Source organism: Candoia aspera, chromosome 4, assembly GCF_035149785.1.
Source record: "Candoia aspera isolate rCanAsp1 chromosome 4, rCanAsp1.hap2, whole genome shotgun sequence".
Lineage (NCBI taxonomy): Eukaryota > Metazoa > Chordata > Lepidosauria > Squamata > Boidae > Candoia > Candoia aspera.
In genome coordinates, this window is record NC_086156.1 from 84,447,884 (window position 1) to 84,473,428 (window position 25,545).

Sequence of the window (25,545 nt, forward strand, 5' to 3'; positions counted from 1 at the left end):
AAGCCCTTTTGCAACAGGCAGCCTTAAAGCAGTACCACCAGCATGAGAATATTAGGAGATATGGGGAGAGGGGGAGACCCTCCACTTAAGTTCTAACTGTGCTGTGTCTTCGATGCACAAAACCATAGCCAGCCGACAATGCAAGATTTCTTTTATTCCACTGTGGTTCTTTGCTGTATATTGCCAGGCATCTAAAGCTCCTCCTCCCCCATTTCTTCTCTTACTTAAGCTGTGAGCAACCTACCTGCCCACTCCCAGCAATGCCATTCTATAGGCAGATGCAAAGAATGGGCAAAGACCGCTTACTCCTGATCCAGAAACCTTGTGGGAGAGAGGTAGAAGGGAGTCTAAAAGAAACTGTTATGCAGTTGTCTCAACCTTGCTGTATTTTGGGAGTGTCTGTGTATGTGTGTGCATGCACGTCTGTGTATCTCTCATCTGTGTTTTGCAAGGCAGCTGTGTTCCCCTGGTAATGGCAGGAGGGTGTGATGGGACACCTAAATGACATAGGGTGTGAACCCATCAAAGCCTCTGAGGTGAGCAATTTTGTGTAGAGGAATAAGATCTATAGGGATATTCAGCAGTGTCATCTGAAGATATTCACAGGGCAGGGGCTGGGGAGACAGCATCATCACCCACCTCCAAGTTGCACCACTGGCAGAGGGAGTCTTGCTAGCCCCCTGAAAGTGCAGTTGGATTGTCCTGGCACAGTAGAGGAGACACCCTTTGTAGCAACTTGGTCTTCTCTGTCACTTGTGGCCAGTCCACCATCAGTGGTGTGCCTAGCTCCTGCTGCTGGTGTCACCACTATCTAGTCCCAGAGCAAGTTCAGGTTTACCCTACATCCCACCCAAGCCCGTAACTTTTGGTAGGACTGTGCCTGCGTCTTGCCCTCCCCTTTTCCTGGAAGCTGATGTCCATCCCCTTCATTCCAGAGATGTTCCATAGAAATAGGGGGAAATGGGTCTACGCCTATGCTGGGAAACAGTAATTCCCCCCTTCCCCTCTTTGCTTAACTCTTCCTCTGTTCCTGCTCTTTCTTTTTCTGTTTTTCTTTCTGCTTCTCCATCTTTTCCTGGGCTTTCTTCTCCTTCTCGACAGCTGCATTCAGCTCCTTCAGCTTTCTCTTTAAAAGAGACCGATCATGAGAGTTGCTGACACCAAGTGCCTGTGGAGAGGGAGGAAGGAAGGATACAGCTGTAAAATCAAGACATGCATAGGCAACCCAGTGCATATTCTTGTGATCCCTTGAGCTGCTGTGGTTACTGATGAAAAAATAATTCATACCTCAGCAGCAAAAGGATTGCCTGCCTTTGATTTGGAAGACTGCATCTTTCACACTCATTTACTATTGATACTTTGGATCCTTTGCTCTCTTGAATAAGCCACAATGGCTCACTTGATATATAATTTTATAAGTCTTCATATCCTGCCAACTACTGAGGTATCTCCATGGTTTACTATAAAAAGATAAAACCATAAAACCAAACAAGAAGCTAAAGCCAATAATTTTTTTTAATGAATCAAAATTGCCAATGATTTTATTGTCCAAAGAGATGTGTTTTCAAATTCTTTTAAAAAACAAACATTAGGTTCCTCAACTCAGCATGGATTGCCTTCCCAAGAACCAGAGGAGCCATATAAAAGGCTTAATCCTGAGTGACTGCAAGACAAGCCTACAGAGGAAGCACTTCCTTGGTACACAATAAGCAGATAAGATCATATACCCATCAAATATGCACATATACATGATGCTAAGTCAAAAGGAATACAAACCACTCTGGCTTATTGTGGTGTATGAAGCCAGCCATTCTCTCTCTCTCCCCAACTTCCTTCTTATTTCCTGGAAGATGAGTAACCATACTTCCTTTAGGGCCATGTGATTCTTTGCATTTTAGTATTCATGCATTACCTTGACACCGAGTTGGTGGAGTCAAGCTTTATTTCCAAGGTAGCCAACTACTGATTCTTTGCTATGACTGAAAGTGTGAACATGTACTCCCCTTGCCTGGACAATGTTGTCTGGACTATAACTCAGTAGTAGAACACGCTGTCATATGTTCAATCCTTTGTACCTTCACACAAAACCACCTTTCTCAACCTGATGTCCAGCCTGGCTCAGAATAATTGGAGCTGCCCCAGTATAGCTGGAAGATATAAGGAAGTCTGGCCTAAAATGATGAGTTTGGAGGGAAACTTAAATATCCATTGATGAAATAGACAATCCTAGGCTAGATGCAAAAAGAGTCTGATCTGGCATACAATGCTGTATTCCTATGATTCCTTGCCTTCCAAATGTGACTGAAGATGCTTAAATGCTCCAGATGTTTTTCTAAAAGTTTGTCAACTTGGAATCCTTTTGGAGATAAGTGACTGAAGCACTTGCTAGTAGAAATGCTTACATTTAAGGTTTTGTGCTTACATATTGAACTTTTTCTACTAGAGCACGACTTGTTCCATCAGTACTAAATTTGTACTGGTAGGACCAAAAATATAGGCCAGGGGGCCTTTTTCACTAAACAGCATCTAATCTGCAATCTCCATAAGCTGATGAATCTCTCTCTCAAATAGCCATTTTCAAAGCAAAAGTATAGATAGAATCATCTCCATTACCTTCAGTTTGGCTCCATCAAGGAGCAGCAATTGTTGTCCATCCACATCTTGAGCAGCAAATTCTGCCATGTACTGTTCTAGGTTCAAACTCTCCAGCCACTGGCCTACTTTCTGGCTGCTCCACATTGAAGCGGCACTCAGAGGCTCATCCAGAAACTTCAGGGAAGATTGTCGGGGGAGGAAAGGGCGAGAAAAAAAAGATGGAATCTAATCTTGCCAATAATTCATGTATTTTGCATCATGACATGTGGTTCATCACTTGTCCCCCCAGCCCCTCTAGGGATGCCAATGTCTACACCACTTCAAGAAGTTTTAATGGATGAACGTGGTAGAAATGATGTTACTTTTGTTGTTGATACTGTAATCATAGCAGCTACTGTGCTGATCATTCAGGTGGTCCTCACTATCAAGAGTTTCAGATATCCAGAATCAATAAAACCCCAGACCTCAATACATGCAAAAAGGTATTTGTGTATCCACAATTTTGCCTTTCATTCATGTTACATTTTGCATGTGCAAAATGATGAATGGGATTCTGTACATGCTTCGCATACATTTCTTAAGGTTAGATTATTTGTGTAATGTCCCTGCATTTGCTCCTCTTCCTCTCTCAGTTGCAGCAGACATTGCTGGGTCTAGAACATAATATTACTATTTGCAGAGTGCATCCTTCATCACTGAGTGACTGCAATGGCTAAAGGTCTGTTCCTTTTTTAACATCACACAGGTTATAATCACATTAGTTATATCAGTTGGATAATTTTAATTGCGATCTTATTGTAAACCGCCCAGAGTCCCCTTTTCAGGAGGGATAGGTGGTGATAGACATCTGAAAAATAAATAAAATTAAATAAATAAACAAACTCTTCCTGTAGGATGGAGAGGATAACCATGGACTATAACCCAATTCCTATAGATTCAGCTCCCCATCATTAACAGTTTTGTTACTGCAGTTTATACGGGAATGAAGCCTAATTAAATAATGAGGGCTACCTGTAACTTCTTAAAACCCAAGTGATATTAAAAAGGAGAAAACATCCAGATATTTATGTTGCATGTAGTATTATATTATTATTGATTCACTTGCTTCAACTGGGACAGCAGCTTGAATAGCTGAGTCAGGGCTGGATGAATTCAGTGCTCAGAAAAGAATGTACTATAAAAATAAAGGTATGAAGCATAAAGGTAGATGTGCAAAAGAAAAATTGCGGCGTTATTCTGCAGGGTTTGAGCACCAGGGGACTTACCTCATCTGATGATTGTGACAGTGTATGGTAAGGATAGGAGCACTTGGTCTCTGGCAGGACCATGCTCAAGGTCTTAGGACTGCTGCTGGGCGGGGTGGAGTCATCACTTAGGGTGGACTCCTGTCAAAGAAGCAGAAATATATATATATATATTATGGTATATATTAATATTTTATATAATATTTATATAATGTATAAAATTTATACACCACCCATCTCACTATAAAAGTGACTCTGAGTGGCTTACCAATAACAAAGCTGTAAAAAACCATTATAAAAATACAAAAGGTAGAAGAAGATAAAAGAGGAAAACTAAAAGAATTAGAGAAGCTAAGAGTAGTGTGTAACTTCTTAAACACAGCAAGAGGATGTGGATGACAAAATTGTCAAGAAAAGCAAACACACCTCTTGAAATTTTGTACTTCTGGGAACACTATCCAAGTCAACCCTTCAGTTTTTAGTGTTGGAGGAAGACTTCTCTTAAAGCCAAAAGCAGAGAGTTGCCATATGTATCCCTGTCTAATCACTTTTTGTTTAAAAAGCAATGGTTTCAAAACATTTTAAATGAAAGGCCCATTTCTTCATTCCCTGTTCCCATCCAGTACTGCCATTGCACAGCTTGAGTGCATTAGCTCTAAGGCAGGATTCACATACAGTAATATATTAACCCCGGGTAAACAAAACACAGTTGCTGCGTTCACATGACATAATGGGCCCCAAGAAGTAAAATATACCATGGCTTAATATGAAGCCCTGATTCTCACAATATGCTAAGGCAATGCCTTGGTTCCCACAACATGCTGGACTTATCCAACCCCATTTTAGCTTAGTCTGGCAGATAGTGCCCTGTGAGGTTCCAGCTCTCCCCATAACATGTGGCTTTGAAACCTGGGAGGCAGATTTCTTGCGGCTGAAGGCCTCGTTCTTGGGGGAAGAGGTAGGAGAAGCTGTGCTGCCTGAAGAGGCTGAGCCTTTCCCGCTGTCTGTAAACCAGGAGAAAGGGATGTAGGGCGATCCCGAGGAACGGCTGGAACCCTCCATCAACTCCCTGCACAAGTCAGACAGGTAACAAGGAAAAGGGCCTCAGTAAGTTTTTTTTCTGAGATGAAAAGGAATTTTAACATGCATCATTCCTTGAGTGGAGTTGTGAGCTGGAATGTGCAAAATGTACCATTCCAGAGATGGAATGTTCTGGGGAAAGTCAGAATGTTCCATGTTTCTTCCAGATCATACTGATCCAACTGTTCAAGAGTCTGCTATATTTTCCAGAAGTAAATCTGGGAACTGATCATTTTAGAAAAATAATGTGAGGACTGCATCACAATATTTTTTCCCACCCCAGAAGATTTTCTTCTGAAAAACTACCAGTTCACCTCCAGAATTTCTAGATCGGCATTGTTTGGAAGAAAACCTGGAATATTCTGTCCCTGGAATGGTAAATTTTACACATCCCTTATTGTGAGACTTCAAGGCGGTTAAGCCATGATAAGAGGTAGACAGAGCTGGCTCTCAAAAGTGGCAAGATGATGCCTTTACCGAGATTTTGAAATTAGTAGAGGGCAGCTCATCACCCTAATATTAACAAATCTGCTATCAATTTTTAGTCATTGTGATTGGAGGAGATTGTCCACCTGTCACACTCCAAATAAAGTGCAAGCCTAATCACAGTCATCAATTGTTCTACAGATTTTTAATGGACAAAAGCCAGAGGAAAAATTCTGCATGGGGAAACTGCCTTGTTAAAGTGGTCAAAGAAGCACATCTCTACCCCTAAGGAATACCTTTTTGGTAGCCAGCATAGTTCCTTGATGGGCGTCTGTGTCTTCCAGATTATTTTCAGGGTTCTACAAGAATTTAACTGAGAGGAGCTTTGGGAAATCCTAACCACTTACCTATTGCCTATAGAGAGACGGTTGCCCCCTTTCTCTTTTCTGCTTTTCCCAGAAGATGCCCTCCTGAGGGTGACCCTGCAAGAGAGAGTCAACATAATTACAAGCACACAGAAGTATCTGTGTAGTCCTGTGATGCCTAGCAGTGACAGGAGCAGAAATTAACATACAGGAAACTCCAAGAAAATGAATTAGGTATTCAGGCCATATACATTCTTCTTCTTACCAAGCCCACCTTCTAGGACTCACCCCAAATCCAAAAACTTCCGTCTTGTTTTCTTGTCAAGCCCAATTGTGGGGCTTTCCAGCTCTGGAGGACTTGCATCCCTGCTGTCATCTGGAAGAGAGGCATGGGAGTCTGTGGCTTATTTCAGAAATTAGAAGTCATTGGGCCAAATCCTAATGTACAACTAGCTGACATTGAAAGTCTGCCTTCCGTTCCAAGGGATTCTGTAAAGAAAAGGTGTTTTGTATGTGCTTAGGGGCTACATCTTTTGATTACTATGTCTCCTATTGTGCTGCTCTGAATCTGGAATCTAAACTGGTTCTGGGTCTAAGTTCTGAATGAATTTAAAGCTCAGAAAGAAGCCCTGTGAGATGTTCATGAACAAAAATATTCTACCTATATGAAGACCTAACAGGAGCTATGGGAATGAACTCAAGTCAAGTGTTTGTTCTTGTCTTGCAAATGTTAAAAAACTCAGTGCTGCATGACCCTTTACTACAGCAGAAATACACAGACACACACACACACACAGGCTGATTCAGATTGGATTCACACAATGTACCAAACCAAAGTTTGTATACTCATGATTTCTTGAATAAGCCACAATTAACCATATTGTGCTGAGCCATCAACTATGATTTACTAGTAACAATGACTTTGTTCATGCAAAACTGTAAGCCATAGCACTTTTATGACTTTACACAATATGTGTACCCAGCTTCAAAGTTGATGAAAGACACAGCTGTTCAAATGACCATTGAGAAAACTCTCTCTTCCTCTCCTCTAGCTGTAAAGCTCCATTCACATTTGGACTTTCTGTAATTGCCACACCCCATTTGGTCCTTAATGGGGCCACTCAAGGGAAGTGCTGATTGCTTGACTGATTGATTGATTTGATACCATCCTCATCCTCGTTAGAGGGCATTATATAAATGGAATAAATAAATAAAAATATAACAAAAAATTAGAGTTGCAAACCATCTAAACTTTCTTAGTGGGAGGCTACATCAAAATAAAAGTGTGGGAGAAAGGCTTTAAAGAGTGAAATGTAACAGTTTAAAAAATTATTTGGGGGTAGCTCCAAGAATCCCAGGGTGTCTAGCCAGTAATATTTAGACAATATCAAATTGGGCAAGGTCAAATATTTGTCCTTTTTTTTCAATTTGGAGAAGATTTTGCCCTAGTGAAAAGAATGGACCTAATTGGAGGAATTCACTATTTTTATACAAGGTTTAGGGCATTTACTTTGCCCTTAAAATCTACATAGCAACAATTACTCGATCCAGTTGGGGCTCTGGAGCCACAAATAGAACACCATGTGTCAAAAGTCCATGTGTTATTTATTTATTTACTAACTATATTTGTATATAGCCATAATAAAACATCAGCCGCCACCAGTTTACTGTTAAGACAAAATCATGCAATAAAATCCAGAAAGATAATTTTAACAAATAAGGCAATAATCAATCAAAATATATTTTCCAGGCACCAACAGAAAAGGCCCATCTTCAGCATCTTGTGGAAAGATTCAGGGTGGCTGCACTTGAATGTAGGCCGCAAATGGCATACCTATGGTCTATTTCATAAAATGATAGAATTGTATCATAACCACAAGGGAGGCCAGCATTTTTTGAATTTCCCTGTTTGGAGAGGAGATTTCCAGAAATTTTTATTTTTAAAACAACATTTTAACTGATGCTAGAGCTTCCTCAATAGTGTTTTTGAGGGAGATGAATGAGGCCCTCTCAGCATTATCAGGAAGTTGAGTAACCATATGGAAATAAGAGCAACTACCTTCTAATAACAACACTAAGGAGGACATTTCAACAGCTACTTCTCTTTCACATCCAGGCAAGAACCACTGGAACAGACTGGATAAAAACTCAAAATCCCAAATATTCTTTGCATCAAATCAGTCTGAGAGGAGAATTTTCCTATCAGAATTTTCACAGTTGCACCCCTCCCCCATTGATGAGTCTTGCTTCCATCCCTCCCCTGACTCCAAACACCTTAAGCCAGCTGTTACCTTCACTATGCCTCTCTCTGCGTGCGTAGATAGGTGAGCTGTCTGAGCTGGGACAGGACTTGGGTGAGGAGCTGGTGGGGGTGCCCCCTAAGCCCTCCTGGGATGGGGTATTGGTCAGGGGTCGGTAACGGATGAGAGGAGATGAGGGACCCTCTTCCTGTTCCAGGGACCTCTGTACTGCTGAGGCATCAAAGGAAAACTCAACGGTCCGAGTGAAGACCGAGGAACTGGGGAGAGATGATGAAGCATGGAGGGAGTCATGAAGAGGGGATCTCAGGTGATAGATTGGGCTTCCACAACCTTCGCCCACCTGGAAAGGAAAGCAGAGAGCAGGTTGCATGGGTTCATCTCATCTCAGAGGCATCCCAGCAAATCTCATCTAGGCATACCCAGGGGAGAGGATGCCCTTCAGAAAAGCATAGAAAGAAACATTAAGCTTCCAGTTCATCTGAGAAGTACATTTCTAGTGAACACATTTTACTAGCTTCTCCCAAACTAGTGCACTGTAGTTATGTTAGACTACAGTCCCCAGAATTCCCCAGTCTTTGGAAATCCTGGGAACATAGTCCCAGCACATCCATCTGAGTTGTTTTCATTAGAGAATTGGCAACTGGTAACATATTTTAATGACATACTGTAACTCTCCATGTGGCAGAAGAGATAGTAATGCAAGACACTGTCATATCCCAGGCTGGATTATTTGTTCAGATAGATTAGGTGATCATTATGTTCTTAACCAGCTGGCAACTGTAGTGGAAATCCAACTGGGTCAGCCCTTGCTTTCCACTGCTGTTATTTTTTCCTTCCTTATTCCCTTTATATATTGATCATTATTGTCTCATCATATACCTCATTGTTTTTGGCAGAAAGCACAGCAGTCCATTTTCTTGAACAAGAGCCAGCATGCTCTAAGTGCTAGGCTATTCTGGATAACATTCACATGGATATTGAGAGAGATGTACAAAATGAATGGATACCGAGGCAAAAAAAGTCTGTCTATATCCTGAGTGCAATCTCTACTGAACTCAGCAAAACTTACTTCTGAGCTGGCCCTTTAATTGGGCAAAGGAAACAATTACTTAAACCTATAAACTGTATGAGAAGGTGATAAGTTACTAAAATTGTTTATACTTGTTGTGATGAAGGGGGAAGTCATTTCATTGTATATTTCTTTCCTTTTTCTTTACTATATTCTTGTTTTTTCTTTCTTTTCTATTTTTCTTTCTATTTTTTTCTTTGCTGCGCTTTCTATTTTTTCTAACATAGGATATAGCTTTTTGGAAAGGTACCTCAAAGTGAGAAACAGTGGGATGGCTGTGACATCTATAAAGCTAGCCACTATGGCTCTCTCATAGTGCACCACTTGGAAAACCTCCCAGTTTGAAGACTACTGGATGGATGGCCAGAGTGAGTAATAGCATGCTGACTGGGGAATTCTGGGAGTTGAAGTCCACACATCTTAAAGTTGCCAAGGTTGAGAAACACTGCTGTTCAGAGATTGTCCAAATACCACCTATGCATCCAGTAGTGCCCATAATGAGCCACAACAATCTCAAAATTGTGACACATGTTATGACATCATTGTAAAATGACACACCTATCTTCTTTTTTTAACACTGATAAACAACAATATAGTGGAGATTTTGGCATTAAGTTCAAAAATTTACATTTCTTTTTTAAACCATAAAAGCAATTTAGTACACTCTGCTTGGTATCTTTTACTAATGTTCTATAGAGTAATAATTGTATAAACTCAGTAATTATCTGTTCATTCATGGATTATATCATTTTTTGAAAACACGTCTTTATTTTAAATAAAAGGATCATAATAAGACTAAAAATAAAAATAAAACAGTACAGCTGATGTACCTTTTAAAAGAGAAAATGAATATATATCTATATCTATATTTATATCTATATCTATAGCTGTATATGCTGTATTATTGTTAAAGTTTTAACAGCAGAAAGAGGAAGGAAGGAAGGAAGGAAGGAAAGAAGGAAGGAAGGAAGGAAGGAAGGAAGGAAGGAAGGAAGGAAGGACACTACAACTTGTTTTAAAATTCCAAATGTGCCCATTTTTTACAAAGGTGTGAGAACTTCTGGTGTAGACAGAATACAAGACACAACTGTTCCAGGGGTGCCTGATTTCACACTGCACTGAATCATGGCTTGCTTTAACTGCAGCTTGTTGAACAAGCCACAGTGGCCATGATCACACACTGCACTAAGTTATAATTAACAGTTTGCCAACTGCAATGGCTAGATTTGCTCAACATGCTAAGCTGAAGCCAAACAAGCCACATTATAGCTTGGTGTGAAGTGCACAGAAAGTCATAACTGGCTGCATCAGTAGTTCTTAAGCAATGGGAGTGAGGAGTGTCTGGGCACCGACCTTCTTCTCCAGGATATCATCCCCTTCTGCAGAGCTGATGCTGTCTCTCAAGCGGGACCGAGAGGGGCGCTGTCGCTTGCCCTTGGCTGAGAGTTGGGCACGGGCCTTCTGTAAGCTACTGTCCAGCCTCTGGGTCTCTGGAATCACATCATTAAAATCTGGGAGTGAAAGAGAGAAACGGGAAGGGGAGCAGAACGGGGCAGGGGGCAGAAAGAGGGCAGGCAAGAAAGAGCATTGGAGAGAATGGGAGAAATGGAGGGGTCATAAAGAAAAGGCAGAGGGAGGGAAGGAGGGACGGATAAGGAGCGAGTGTCAAGACAGTGTACAGGGCGAATGCAGCCAGGAGAAGGAAAAGGTGGAGAGGAGGAGGGCAGTTTAAATGAAACCCCCCCAGGAGAGGCACAAAGAAGGCGGCGGTGGAATGAAGGGGTTAAAAGGGGAGGGAGACACAGAGAGAGTGTTCAGAGAAGAGAGGAACACACTGACATTCAGCATCCCCTTTTACAAATATCTGATAGGAAGCTGGAGATGGCATGTCACAGTAAACAGGCTTCTTGTAGGACTGATGCATTATTGCAGCCTCTGGCTGCACGGAGATCCTTGACCATTGAGCAATTGCATCAACAAGATCATTTCCTCCACAATTCCCACTTGCTCTCCCTCAAGCATGCTCATGTTATGGCAAATATCACCCTCCTATTGTGGGTGATATCATGCTCGTGATTCACTATATGGTGCCACTGACTTTGGTTACATCTCTCATTTCCAGTCATGTCCTGATAGAAATTGTCATGTTGCTTTATTTGTAGCCTCCTTTGTGAGTTCAGTGTGCAACATTGCTCAAATGAGGATATAGGTATGATGTTGCTCAGGCCAAAGGCCAGTCTCCACCTTAGAGTAGTACGCTGGATTTCCACTGCAAAAACTAACTTTTTGAATCAAAAGACATCAGATGAAGGACAGAGTTAATAGGATTACACTTAAATCAGAAATTTAGAATCTGGGGTTGGATGTGCTACTTAAATGTGCCACAACTTTCAGCCTGCTTTGTCCCACCATTTAAGTCATATGGGAATGATGTTGATACACCATCTTTATTCCAACATAGAAGAGGAAGTAGGTCAGAGGTGGAGGACCTGTAATCCTTCAGATGTTGCTGAATTAATGTCCCGGCATTCCTTTCCATTGCCCACACTGGCTGGAGCTGCCAAGACGTACAGTTCTACAAGATCTGGAGAGCTATGTTATATATCTACATAGACATTGAATTTTAATTCCAAAGAGACGGAAGAAGGTGTACAATCAAGGACTACTCTATCTTGAAATGTCCCTTTTTTGAGAAATTAAATGCACATAATGCCACACTTACTAATTCTGAGGAAGTCATATTTCAGATGCTATCCAGGATGTATTGCTGCATAACCAGTCTTGTTTAATGTTGACCTTCACTGCCAATTGGATGAAAACTGATTTTGATATACACTACATTGGTGGTGGCATAATCCTCTCATCAGTATGCATTCACTTGTGCTAAATGCATATTTTATATTGGATATTGTATAGTTCCACAAAGTTCAGTGGGGCCTACTCCCAGTAGGCAAGTGATGGATTGTATCCTAAATCTTTCCTTAGATAAATACTTCTGTTTATTCTTTATTGAGTATTTTGGTTGAGGAAATAAACACCTTCCACCTGCTGCTCTGTTATCAGTCATCATGTCCTCCCAAGTGGCTTTTCTAGCAAATAAGAAGAGTGACAGATACATTACACTGTACACCTATTTGTGGGGAGCTCCTTTCATGGATACAATCCAATTCACAGATTAGTAATATAATTATACATCTCTCCCCCCTCCTTTCATACACACACAGCTTGAGCTTTTAAATATTCAAATTCTCTCCCACATGCAGAGGCACAACTGCACCATTTGCAGTACATGCCCACCATGTCAAGAGCATTTTCCCCACATACTATTTTGCTCCATGCATTGATAATCAAGTAACCTAGATACTGTCAGATAGGATAAACATGTTGCACTGTGAATCTACTTGTATCCAGATCTACTGAATAAATGTAAGCTACCTTTTTTCTTCTCTCTTCATCTAACTACTGTGTGAAGACTGAATTTATTTTCTGAATGTAATTAAGCTTAATGTGCAAGTTTCTTTTTGGTTCACACTTCTACTTTGCAAGATTGTTGTTAGCTGCTTGGAGTTCTTTTATTAACCTTTAAAAACTCCATCATATGCATAGGCATATTTCTCTGTGTGTGCATATATAGTCCTATGTACAGCTGATTGTCTTTTGAGTGTTGAGTCAGTCACTATTTAACAGAGCACACAGAATAAAAAAATGAGGAACCTTAATATTGGAAGGCATGACAGCAGTGAGCATGAGAGATAGATATAAGCCCGCTGAGGTTTGGAAAAGGTGACATTTGGTCTTTATGGATGTTCTCTGCCACAGAACTCTTGCTCCATCAGTTTCAGATGTGAGAAGACTGAATCGATGCTGAGAATTCCTCATAAACTGGAAAATTCTAAAATACTGCCATCCCATGCAATGGGTGTATATGAATAAACTTAACGTGGGCATTGCTTTGACTGGGATTGGAAAATTTGCTTGTATCTTTATCTCATTCATCCAGAATCAAGGAACAGATTTTCCATGCCCTGTCAAATGACGTAAGTCAATGGCCTGCCCCTATTTCCCTCCTATTGCAACCAGATCTTCTCAATCTACCATCATGAACACAAAGAAAAAATGCCCAGGCCATCAATATGGCAGGGGTAGTTAGAGCCAGCATCCTAACTTGCGGGTGTGTAACTCATTTGCCATAACTGAGGTTTAGTCTAAGCAGGGGAAAAAGCGGAGTCAAGCTTTATTTGGTTTGTGTGATTTATACAGAGTGAAACTGTGATATTCTTGTCTGAGTGTGAATACATCACATGGACTCAGAAAAAGCAAACCTGACTTGCTTACTAGGCTAAATAAAAACTCAGCTTTGCTTACGAATTCTTAGTATCATTAATTAAAGGATTAGATTAACAGCCCACCATCTTTCAAGGAAGTTTTCAGGTTAGTAAAAAATAGAAATAAAAATATAAGTACAATTAAAAAAGTAACATCGAGCCAATAATGGGAGGGTGAAGGAAGGAGTCTTCAGTGTTGTGTAGGATCTCATACCCACTTCCTGAAAGACAGCGCAGTGACAGCAAGAACACATTGACAAAACCAGAAGAACTCTCATGAGGACTGTCTCTCTCTCTCATTTTGATTAATCTATAGATAGGATAATGTGTAAATCTCAAAGGAGACAAAGATGGAAAGTAGGCAAAATAGAAGTTAAGCTGTCAAACCTAATCCTGGTAAAAGATTCTGAAACAATCAAAAGACTTCAGAATTATTTGATAAACCAAGTTTCAACATTTACATGAAGTTGCTAGAGTAGTCATCTACCACCACTGGATGGGGTATCATCAATATGTTGATGGCACCCAGTTATGTATATCCATCTTGGGCTGAACAGGAGATGCAGAGGAAGTCTTGACTCAGTACATGGATGTTGTTAGGGTCTAAATGGAGAAAAACAAGCTCAAGTTAATCTCTGCAAGATAGAGTTGTCGTTGATTCTAAAGCTGGCTGACTCCCAGACAAGTCCAGCTTTGGTTCTGAATGGAGTTGTGCTCCCCATGACAGAACAAGCTCGAAACCTGGGGGTGCTTGTAGACTCATGATTCATGTGGAAGAACAGGTGGATGCCATGGCCAGGACAGCCCTCACCCAGCTTCAGTTGGTGCACTGGTTGCAGCCTTTCCAGGAGCAGGAAACATTAGCAATGGTCTCTCATTGTTTCATCATCTCATGGTTGGACCTCTGTAGCTCAGCTTCCATTGGGCTGTTCTTGAAACCCATCTGGAAGTTTCAACTTGTGAGATGTATTATAGTAATGTTAACACTTCTGTTGCAGGAGCTGAATTGGTTGCTGTTGTGGATTCTTTTTTCAAACCACCAATAACCAGATCTCCCATAAAGCAGTGAAAACTTGGGAGTTGGTTGGGTTTTATATCTCCCATCAGTGGGGGGTGGGGGAGGAGATGGGGGAAAAGACTTTTCTTTTACACAAGGAAAACTTAGAAATAAAAGAAAAAAGAATGGTAAATTATAAATGCCTACAACTATTGTAGAAATTAATTTTAATAATCAAACTATTTTTTATTTTAACTATTTTCTATAAGCTCTGTTTTAGTTTCTGCTTTCTATTTCTTGTCAAAGTCTTTACTTTTTCTTCACCTTTTCTCCTTGTTTGTTCCTGGCTGGTCTTCTTGATTCTTCTCCTCTTCTTCTGAATCTTTGCTCCATTTGAGGGAAATGGCTTGAAGAACTTTTACTTCATGCCAGTCTGAAGGAAGGAAATAAATGCATCTCTCCTGTTTGCTCAGCTGCTGCCTTCTTTCTGTTGCCTCTTCTCATTGGGACAGTTTCCTTCTTTATTTGACTCTTGCACTTTGGCCCTGTTTATTCAGCCTCTTCCTCACATGGCCTGTGGTGGCAATGCTCCCAGGCAGCCATCTTGTCTTCCCTCCTTCTTGCCTCCTGCCAAACGCTGCTGTTTGATTGGCAGCTGTGGTTTGATTGGCATCTGGGTCATCCTGACAGTGGGGCAGAGCCAACAGGGGAGGGGGAGGAAGGAGCACAGGTGCTTTTAATCTGCTCAGGCAGTCTGTCCTCCCACAGTTGCCAGTTTGCATCCATATGCAATTCAAGGTGCTGTTATCATCATTCCAGTCCTACATGGCTTGGGACTTGGGTATCTGCAAGACCAGGTAGAATCTGTCTGCCCAGCATCTGCTAGCAGAGATGGCATGCTAAGAATTCCCACTGTTTGGGAAATATGACAGGAGGTGGACAGAAAGTGAACATTCTTTCTTATGGGTTCCCTATTTTGATATAACTTGACCCAGGAAGTAAAGTTGGCCCCATCCAGCCTAAAATATTTTAAAAAGTGGTTGAAACCTTGGGTTTTCTGTAGAGCTTTCAGAGACTGAAGGGAGGAATGTTTTAATTATGAGAATATTTTTTTTGACTAGTGAGAGGTTGGTGCTTTACTTGAATGTTGGGGTAATGAATATTTCTAGATGTGTTGACTATACTTTGGTGTGATTTTTTTGTTTTGTTATAGTTTCTTCTTTTTATATAGAATTGTACAGGACTGTGTCAGCTGCTTAGCACTGTAGGACTGAAGCAGCATGCAATTCTCAGAAAAAATAAAATAGGTCTACTAGAAGCATATTCCAAGGGCCCAGCATTTTAAATTAAATTCATTCTTGAAGGCATGTAATAAATTGTTACTGGCAGTGCTTAGGGAAAACAGTGACAGTTCTAATAGTGTAAAGCAGGCTAGACAACTATAGGGTGTATACAACCCCTGGCACCCCCCTATGAGGCCCTGAGATCATGTCAACAAAGTTCAGTGGTCAAGTTGGAGGCCCACTTAGCCTTAATAAATGCAGGCTCAACACAATCCCTGTAACCCTGAAGAGTTAAGAATACATTGCATATAAATTGGGGAGGGGGGGTTGTGAAAGAATAAGTACAATTTTATGCTTAATTATACTCTTCCTAACATGGTGATCTAAACAGAATAGATGATTTCTATTCTGTTTAGATCACCAGAATAAATGATAGATGGTTCCTGAAATCACTCCTATACCAGAAACTCACAGGATGAGTCTCAATGAACCATTCTCCAAAGAGAAAACAGAACAAATAATTGAAGATTTGAAATTAAGTCAGGCCCTTGGAGCTGACTTAATGGTATTACTGTAACTGATTATTAAAAAAAAATCAGATATGACCGTCCCCCATTCTCTGCTTAATTTAGTACTGTAAGCACATCTTTGAAACATGGCATCAAGTCTTTCAGTTATGATGCAAAAGCCTCACAGAGATGGAGAGTTAATTGAATCCTAGTGACCAACTGCAGTTTTGAATGAAAATCACAAGGTTTTGTAATTCAACACAAATTACAGTATATTAATTTTGATCAAGATGTATTTATTAAATAGTAGATCCAATTTAGAAGACCTTTAAACCAATTATCAGAAATTATCTAAAAACCCATTAGTTATTTTAATTCTAGATATTTTTAAAGTTTTGACCAACTTCAGTGGCCCTATCTGTTTAAACTGATCCACCCTCTTTTCTCCTCCAGAATGTTAACACTAGTTTGTGAATTTCTGAAATTTTTATTTTAATATACTTTAGGAAATTTTAATTTAAAAATATCTGTTTGGAAATATGCATGTTTCCCTTCTCCTAGGAGAGAATATTTATTTATTTATTCATTTAAAACATTTGTATAGCCACCCATCTTAAGACCAGCTCTTACATATGTATGTTTTTAGGTGCCATATTTCCAGGCACAGACTGTCACAAGCTAAAAAGAACTCTCCAAAATCCAATACAATCTCTCTGCATCTGCCCTCAAACTCTAGGCTGCTGAACTGAAAAGTGTAGAAATGGAAAATGCCTAGCAGGCAGCACAGAAGGTCATGTCAACAGTATCAAAATGTACTAGTTGGTTTCTTTTCCTTCCAGCTGTCTCCTAAGTTGAGCATGGAGATAATTGGCCACATTGAGAGGGCTGTATGGCTCTGTGATGTTTAATTGATGCTCATGCACAGTTTTGAGAATGCACAGTTGCTTGGGGAAAGGTTCAGTAATTCTGTAGGGAGCTAAAGCGCATGGATTTTGTAACAGAAGCTGCTTCATGAGAAACTTGGCCCAACAAGGATTCCTGGGAGAACACATAGCCCAGGAACCATCTGTGGTCTGGAACAGGGAAATGATATTAGAGTGACCAAATCTCAGTAGTAGGAGTACATAGTTGTTTTGAAGTTCAATAAGCATTTGAAGTTCAATAAGCATGAAGCTCATTGGAGGAGGAATGTAATGGAAGAAACCATCTCAGGCAGAGCCAGCTCCAAGTCTGAGGAGTATCTTGTTAACCTTCCCTCTTGCATGTTTCCTCCTCCCTTGATGCACACTGCCAGTATTGGTTAGTAGAGCATTCTGAATGAATACTGGGTTACCAGAAGCAGATTTCCCACATTTTTGATACAAATCATTCTACAGCTGCCTTTGCCAAGATGCCATCTAATGTGTTGAGATTACAACTCCCAGAACTCCTAACCAAGTAGCTAAGGAACTCAGATGATGGAAAATTAAAACATTGGTTCCAAGCTACTGGGTGCTTTAAAAAATAAGACAGAATAGATATCCATATCTGATCTTATGGATGGTGTGAATGACCCTGGATTCATGCAGAGAGGCATCACTAGCTACATTAAGGATACCATCTCTAAGCCACAAAAACGAGAGCCACTTTGTTGTACTGGTTAAGGTACTAAACTAGGAACTGGGAGTCTGTAACTTCTAGTCCTCCCTTAGGCATGAAAGCTGGCTGGGTGACTTTGGGCCAGTCAATCGCTCTTGGCCCAACCCATCTGATAGTGGTGGTTGTGGGAAAAATAGTAGGAAGGAGCATTATATGTTCCATCTTGATTTATGCATGCCAAATATCATAGCCCTAAGCCACATCAAACAGCATGGCCTGAAAAAAAAGGGGGGGGGGCTATTCTAATGAAAATTTAGCCCAATGACCTCTCATCATGACACTCTGCCCAAATTCGGTCTTCAGAAACTCTTGTTGCAAGGCTTCCACAGAGTTGAACCTCTGCCAGTCAGAATGGACAACATTAGGCTAGGTCTATAAGCTGGGTTAGTGAAATGCAGCTTCTTATATTGATATGAAGCCAGTGAAGGCTTCTTAGCTATATAGGGTTCATCAGTAGGGGTTTGTGAATTGTTTGTGATTAGCCTCACTGAGGCACTTTGGCTCTCAGAGAGACAGCTTCATCTCATCAAAGAGTGGGGCATGATATGGGCCAATCCACCATTCTCTTTGCTACAGGAGCTTCTGCCCTGCCCCAAGCAAGGGCAGAAGTCATGGCTAGTGAGGAAGTGGCATAGTTGTTCCACCTCAATGAAGAGGTGCTGCTTTGCCTTAAAGATGAGGTTCAGCTGAAGCCTCCTCCAAATGCAGGTAGTCTTTGTTTAGCAACTGCCTTGTTTAGCAACTGTTCAAAGTTACAACAGTGATGAAAAAGTAACTTGACAACCAATTCTCACATTTACGACCTTCGCAGGTCTGTAAAGCAAAGGAAAGCTGAAGTAAGACCATTAGCACTGTTGCAGTTTCACTTAGTGACTACTTCACTTAATAACCATGCTGCTGGTCCCAATTGTGGTCACTAAATGAAGACTACCTGTAAAGACCTCTTTGTATTTCATCATGAGCCTCTCCTGCAAGAAAAAGGGTTGCCAGTCTGAACTTGGATCAAGCTTTATACTGACTGTATGAAGTGGTTCTATGGTGAGAATATCTCTGAGCATATGCAAAACATTTGCTGTGATTTTCCCCACCACACCAACTCACAGCCAATGCCAGCTTCAGCAAACTGCAACAGTGCTGAAATAACAGCATGCACTTTATGATGTCATTGTGCAAATGCTGCCCCTGCACACTTGCATCCTGTTGTCTGAAAAAATTACAGGATGCAGATCTCGCATTTGCATGAAGACATAATCACAGATGCTTTGTGGTTTGCTCCACCTTGTCCTTCCCCCCCACCCCCGAGACCTATGCTCCTGCACATCTGGGAATGGAGGTTGGGAAAGGAGTCCATATGAAATTATGTGGGTCTGGAGTCACTTCCTGCATGTCTTTTGCTTTCCAGCCTTGATATCAGACTACTGTCTGCAATAAGGATCTCAGCTGCATTCATATATTTCGGCTTAGGAAGCAGTCACTGGATGGACTATGGATGGGATGAGGAAGGGAACATGTACAGTACTTACCAAACACTTCATCTGCATCTTGGAGCTTGGAGGAAGACATAATGAAGTAAATCTGTGAAGGGATCAACACACACAGAGAGAAAGAGGGAATAAGCGAAAACCATAGTTGGGTTTTTCAATACACTCAAGGATATGGAGAAAGAGAGTAAAAAGTGAGCAGATCTGCCCCAACCTCAGGACACCAGATCAAAACCCTGCTTTGTTTAAACCTGCACCTCCAGTAACACTTTCTTAGACATCAGTACCAGCATAAAGAGCAGCTGGGGCCTTATCAGCAATTCTGCTTATCTGGCATAATAGGCCAACTCTTGTAGTGCTGTGCTAATGATTACTTCTCCTACGTCTTTGAATCAAATTTGTTTCTTAATGTTGAAAAATGGGGCATTTTCCGCCCCCAAATAAATAAACAAATCACAGTTATAACACTATTTATTTATTTGCCAGACTGTCTTTCTGTATGCCTTCGCATAGCCCCTTACAGACAAGGGCAGAAAGTCAGAGAGGAACAGCCCTGGAGCAGGGAACAGACTAGGGACAGAGGGATCTGGTTATTTGGTTGAAGATGCATGTTAAAATTTTACCCAGATTTTTTTTAAAAAAAATTGTTAGGGGGTGGCTGAGAGTGATGCCGTATATTGGGGGTATGGCCCTTTGGGAGTTGCAATAGATGCATTTCACTTGTCTGTGGCCACAGTGGACAGACTGATGATAATCCTACAAAGTGGTCACATGTGTGAGGATATGGGTACCATTTCCAGCCAAAATGTTTTTTAAAAAATAGGCATGTATCAGACCCCGGGGCTGTAAAGACTCCATCTCTGGGGTGAATGGTGGCCTCATATGCCCCCAAAAAGAGGACACAGAAGGACATAAATGTGAGAAATAATAGCTACCAATAGTTCTCCCATCAAAGGCAAAGGTTGAGCCCAGGGCTGATCATTGGCAGGCAATTGCAACAGGCTGTTCTCCATTTTTAGGGATTTTTTTCTTTAAACTAGCTGTTTAAATAAAAGTAAACTTCAAATACAGCAAGGGTGGGTAACCTATAGTCTAAATGCTGTTCGTGGCCTTAAATACATTTTTTTTCTGCACACCTGCTGAACTTTACCATCAACCCCCACCTGCTCAAGTGGTATGATTTTCCACTAAACTTTGTTGTAAACAGTTTTTAAAAGTGTGTGAGTACTTAGGAATCCTTTATGATCATTTTTGCAGGATTAATTTGTGTATGTGAGTGTGTGTAAGAATCTATATTATGTGCTTTATTTATTACACTTTTGAACAGGCTATCCAAATAACCCAGAGTTACTTATTTTAGAATATTTGTATCCCACAGTTTCTATTGTAAAAAAATCCCTACATTATTTATAACAAAGTGGCATTACAACATTAAAAAAAGAAAACCAAACAAATCCTTAAACAAAATTAAAAGCGGGGGAACTTAGCGACTGGGAAAAGATCAAAATAAAAAGGGTTGTTTGTTTGTTTGTTTAAGTTCCCTGAAAACTTCTAGCACTGAACCAAAACTTAGAAACAAAGAGAAAACACTTCCACAGGACAGGTTCCACAGAAGTCTTTGTGGGCTACAGGCATATTGAAAACATAAAATGCAACAACGAGGAACTGTTACTAAATCAGCTTGTAAGTGAACCTGGAGAGGACAAAATCAACAGCAATGTGGGGTAAAAAGCCAAAGGGAAACCAGGAAGCCCAGAATTAAACAATACAAAAATCAAAAAGCCCTCCAGACATTCTGAAAAACCCTTGATTTAGGCATCTAAACAAGTCAACCCCACATTTCTCCCCCCACCCCCATCCCACCCTCATATGCTGCCTCTATGGGGACTGGGGAGTGGAGGGGAAAGGAAGGCAAACAGGACTGGAAATTATTAATAAAGAAGACTGGAATATGCCAGTCTTAAAGCTGGGGGAGCTCTCACTGTTCCCTTTCTTGGAGGGGTGGGGGGAATGCATTCTGTATGTGCATTTAGTACTCGCATGACACTATGTCTTGATAGGCCTCTCCACCAGAGAACAGTCAACAGCTAGTCCACCCCTCTGGCCAATTTTCCATATCTAACCCCACCCCTCTGTCTGACACAAAAGCTCTGTGTGTTTCCTTGGCCTGATGGGAAAGCTAGAGATCAAATGAATATGGAGGAGAAAGGAGGAGGAGGGAATCCCATATGTCTGGGCTGCATGTCAGCCACTGCTGAGGCCTGCCTATTAGGGAAATGAGATGAGGTGGAATCTCCTGGGCAGGAGAGAGAGGGCAAGAGGTGGGGTGGGGGAGAGGCTTTGGAAGAAGGTGGGAAACAGGCCAACAGGAAAAGGGACACTGCCATAGAAAAACAAAGGCACCCAAGAAGCCTCACTGGCTTTGTCAGAACCAGGAAAGGAAAAGGCTGAACTCTATCTGGCATTCCCAAGTACATCCTTGCAAACAGGAATTACTTTTGGACCTTATGGACCATCTCAGAATTGATCTGGATATAGGACATTGACTCTCCTATAAGTACTTGCTTCCTTGTAAAAAATGTACTCATATTAATGTTTACTGCAGATGCCAATATTTTCATCCAAATGTCCATAACTCTGTGTGTGTGTGTGTGTGTGTGTGTGTGAGAGAGAGAGAGAGAGAGAGAGGGAGAAAGAGGGAGAGAGAGAGAGAGAGATGTTGTAGAACAACTTTCTATGCAAAGAAAGCTTTCCTATGGAACATTGGCAAATACACGTAATTGGGACAAGTGGGATATATGTGCATGGAATATTGCTCTGTTTCTGGAAATGGTCTTTTATTGTCTCCTACACAACTGGGGCTCCTTCCAGGCACTCTTGCTACCAGATGTATCCACCAAAGTGCATTTCAGCATATGACTGGAACAGGATGGCCTGGTTTCTTCTGTGGGAGTCTAGAATTTCTGATACTATCCTGCCCTCAGTGCTTTCAAAATTCCCAGGTATCTGGCATCACTAGAAGGGGAGAGAAGCATGAAGAAAAGGCAAAAAGGGAAGAAGTGCTTTGGGAACATTTGTAGAAAAATAGAGAGGAAATTCAGAAAGGTATCTCTAGAGAAGGGAGAAGAAAATGCAGTAAAAGGAAATGGTGGCAGAGTCTATCCTTTAGAAAGCATGCCAGAGGAGAGAGAAATAGGCCAGGAGCACACACAAGGCCTAGCTTTAAGCCACTTCACCCTCCCTCTTGTATGACAGCATCAAACCCATTAGCCTAATCCAGGTCTTCTTTGCAAAAGGATGCAAGCTGTTGCCCAAGAAACAGCTCAGTTTCTGTGGAGCCTTTCTGCTACTGAACTCACAACAGCCTTGCAGAGCAGATGGAGAGGAAGAAGCAAATGTCTGAAGGCCACACATCCAAAACCAGATTCTCCCTCTCAGCCCAATCCACATGGAGCACTGCAGTCACTGCACCACATTGATGAAAGGCAGTAGAATAGAGGAAGAGATGGAATTCTACCCACAACCTGTGGTTTGGAAACACAGCTGGAACTTCAAGAAGTAACAATGCAAAACTAGGCATGTTTACTAGGGGTGGGAAAGCACTCCATTGAGTTTTGCAGGCTTTCCTGCTGATTAAGCCCCCAAGAATACAGTACAACCTCTGCAGTCGAAGGCAGGCCATTAAAGCTGAGCAGAGAAAGAAAAGTGAGACTATCTGTGCCACAGAGAAGTAAGTCATCCTTGTTCACAATATTATCTGCATTTCAGCAGGGGGTTTATTTTCCACAAGGTAACAAATATAACAGGGTTACTAAGAATTGCCAGATAGTTTACAGTAAGGATTACAGGTAAAATACCAATTTATAACTCACCAATCTGTAAAGGGTGGGACTTTCAAGTGTAGCAAAGTACCTGTCTGTTCCCTACTTCACCTGTACCTCATAATAAGAGGCGAATTCTGATTTTATCCTTTGGTTGATTTGCTTTGAAACCTCCTACAGTAGATCATTTCCTTCTCTTTTCCTATCAGACTTCTAGGAATCTCTACAACTCGCCTTTCCAGGTGAGATCAGAAAGAAACAAGGGGGTGGAAGAAACCATTACCACAACATTAACACAACAACAGAATAAACCACAAGTCAACAGCTCAGCTTCAAGACAAGAAAACCAAAACAGGAGGAGGACTGGAATAGTTTAGTGTTGACTGGAAGAAACACCACCTTTGAAGCTAAAGGCCTGAATGTAATTCATTGGTGATATTTTCCTCCTCCTCCTTATCCTCAGGCCTTCTCTCAGGTACAAAAGTGTCTGAAATTCACTGTAGCACTGAAACTAACATACAAACACAAGAGGGAAGGGTGGGGGACACCGAAGTGTGGCTTACCTGAGGCACCAAGACATCCTCGAAAACCTAGAGATCTATGGATCTCACGCCTGTAATTTCAGAGTCTTTCTCTGTCCTCCCCATCGTTTCTCTGAGTCCTCCCAGCAGTTCTGCTTGCTATACCTTATTGTGTTCCTGCAATGTCTGCATCCAAAATCAAAAACCTCAAGCAAAAGGAAAGCAAAGCAGGAGAGGAGAGGAGGAAAACATCCAGATCCGGGCTGTTTTCTTCTGTGGAGGTGGAGCTTGCAGCTTTGCGGTGCTCATTTAAAAAGGGGGAAAAAACAATCAAAAGCAAAAAGAAAAGCAAAAAAGAAAACCAATCAACCTCTGAAATAGCCAAACTAGGGCTAGGATAGTCCCAGGGAATTGGAGGCGGAGATTAATTGAAAGCTGCAAGCAGCTTAGCTGGGAGACTGAAGAAGGAAGAAGACACAAGCGCAGTGTGGCTTTTCTGAGAGCCTTGAAGCTTTTGGCTTGGCCGGCTGGCCTGCCTGCCTGCCTGCCTGCCTGGCTTTTCTACGTTCCCAGGAGGCCTGGTCTGATCTGATGATGCCAGGCGTCCCTCCAGGCAGCCAGAAAGGGTAATGAGCAAAAGCTTGGGATGGATGTAGAAGGGGCGGGGAGGAGGGGGTGGGATAAGTGGCAGAAGGACGCTGCAAAAATCTGCACACCAGCCTCAATTCTTGGCCGATCCCAGAAAGGCAAAGTCTTGACTAGGACGAACAAAGGGGCACAGAGGCATTTGCAAGCTTTCGAGCTCTGCAGAATTATTTGTCAGGTGAGATTTTTGCAAAAAAGCAGGATTTGCTTGACTACTGATGTGAGTTTATTTTCTTCTTCACAGAATCTCACAGTGTCACTGTTTGTTATATGTCATGAACTGGGGATTCACAGCTAGTTTCCACCGTGGCTGTTCATCACCTGATGATTACATCATCAAGTGACAACTTTCCCTTATGAATGGTCATCAGACATTGAATATCACCGAGACTCTGCACAAACGCATCATTCAGAGTCAGTTCACATGTTCAGCCACTGTTAGATGCCCAGCAGTTGCAGGTAGAGAATAAATCTAAGTGTATGTGTGATTGAAACAGGCTCCCTGATTTCCAGTTCTGCTATACAAATTATGAGGAGGGGATAAGCATTTGGAAGGTGTCTTCTCTCCTAACATTGTACTGGACATTCTTCACCAACACATGTCTAAAGAATGACCTGGAGCTGCTGTTTAGTGAAGTCCTGCAGCCATTGGCACTTAGCATTTCCAAAATGTTCATGGAGAGCTTGTGACCCTCTGTAAGTTGCTAAACTGCAGCTCCCAAAATTCCTCACTTTAGGCTGGCCAGTGCTAATGGAAATTCAAGGACATCTGGAGTGTCATGGTTTCCTCTCCTATTGCATTTGATATCCACTAGCTTGATATCCACTTGATATCCACTAGGTTTGGAAAGCAACCCCCTTAATGAACGTGTGGCCCAATCTCTACAGTGGCCTTCCCCAACTTGGTGTCTCCAGAATTATGAGAACTGTAAGTTCCAAAATTCCCAGCCAGCCTGTTCATCATGATTACTAGGAATTCTGGGAATTTCAATTTCCACACATCTGGAGGGAATCAGGTTAGGAAATGCTGTGGTAGCAACTCTGGACCAATGCAGCCATTATATACTTTTTTACATGACATGTAGATTAGCTAGATGTTTCAAAGTTTCTACCAATTCCTCCCCTGTTCTCATGAACAACCTATTTATTCTTATAAAAATGGACCAGAGATCTATGTAGTCTCCCATCCTGGGCAGAGGGGAAGAGTTTAATATATAATAGGTCATGTTACCAAGTATTAAAAAAAAAAAGTAAGTTTAGTTGAATAAATCATGGTTGTATATTC

General features: G+C 41.4%; 1 protein-coding gene across 2 annotated transcripts; it reads right to left on the minus strand.

The window, feature by feature from the left end:
• Positions 1-134: 134 nt before the first annotated feature.
• On the minus strand, positions 135-24,153 carry SAMD14 (sterile alpha motif domain containing 14). 2 transcript variants are annotated; one of them, XM_063300860.1, is made up of 10 exons: positions 23,658-24,153; positions 19,316-19,367; positions 10,394-10,530; positions 8,002-8,311; positions 5,999-6,086; positions 5,753-5,827; positions 4,749-4,908; positions 3,861-3,980; positions 2,614-2,769; positions 135-1,168 (listed from the first exon to the last, which is right to left on the minus strand). In XM_063300860.1, exons 2-10 carry the CDS (start codon positions 19,353-19,355, stop codon positions 1,013-1,015), a joined length of 1,242 nt encoding a protein of 413 aa, XP_063156930.1. In that variant the 5' UTR covers positions 19,356-19,367; positions 23,658-24,153; the 3' UTR covers positions 135-1,012. The 2 variants fall into 2 exon arrangements, with proteins under 2 accessions (XP_063156930.1, XP_063156929.1); XM_063300859.1 differs by having other exon boundaries at positions 10,394-10,551.
• Between the last annotated feature and the right edge of the window lie 1,392 nt (positions 24,154-25,545).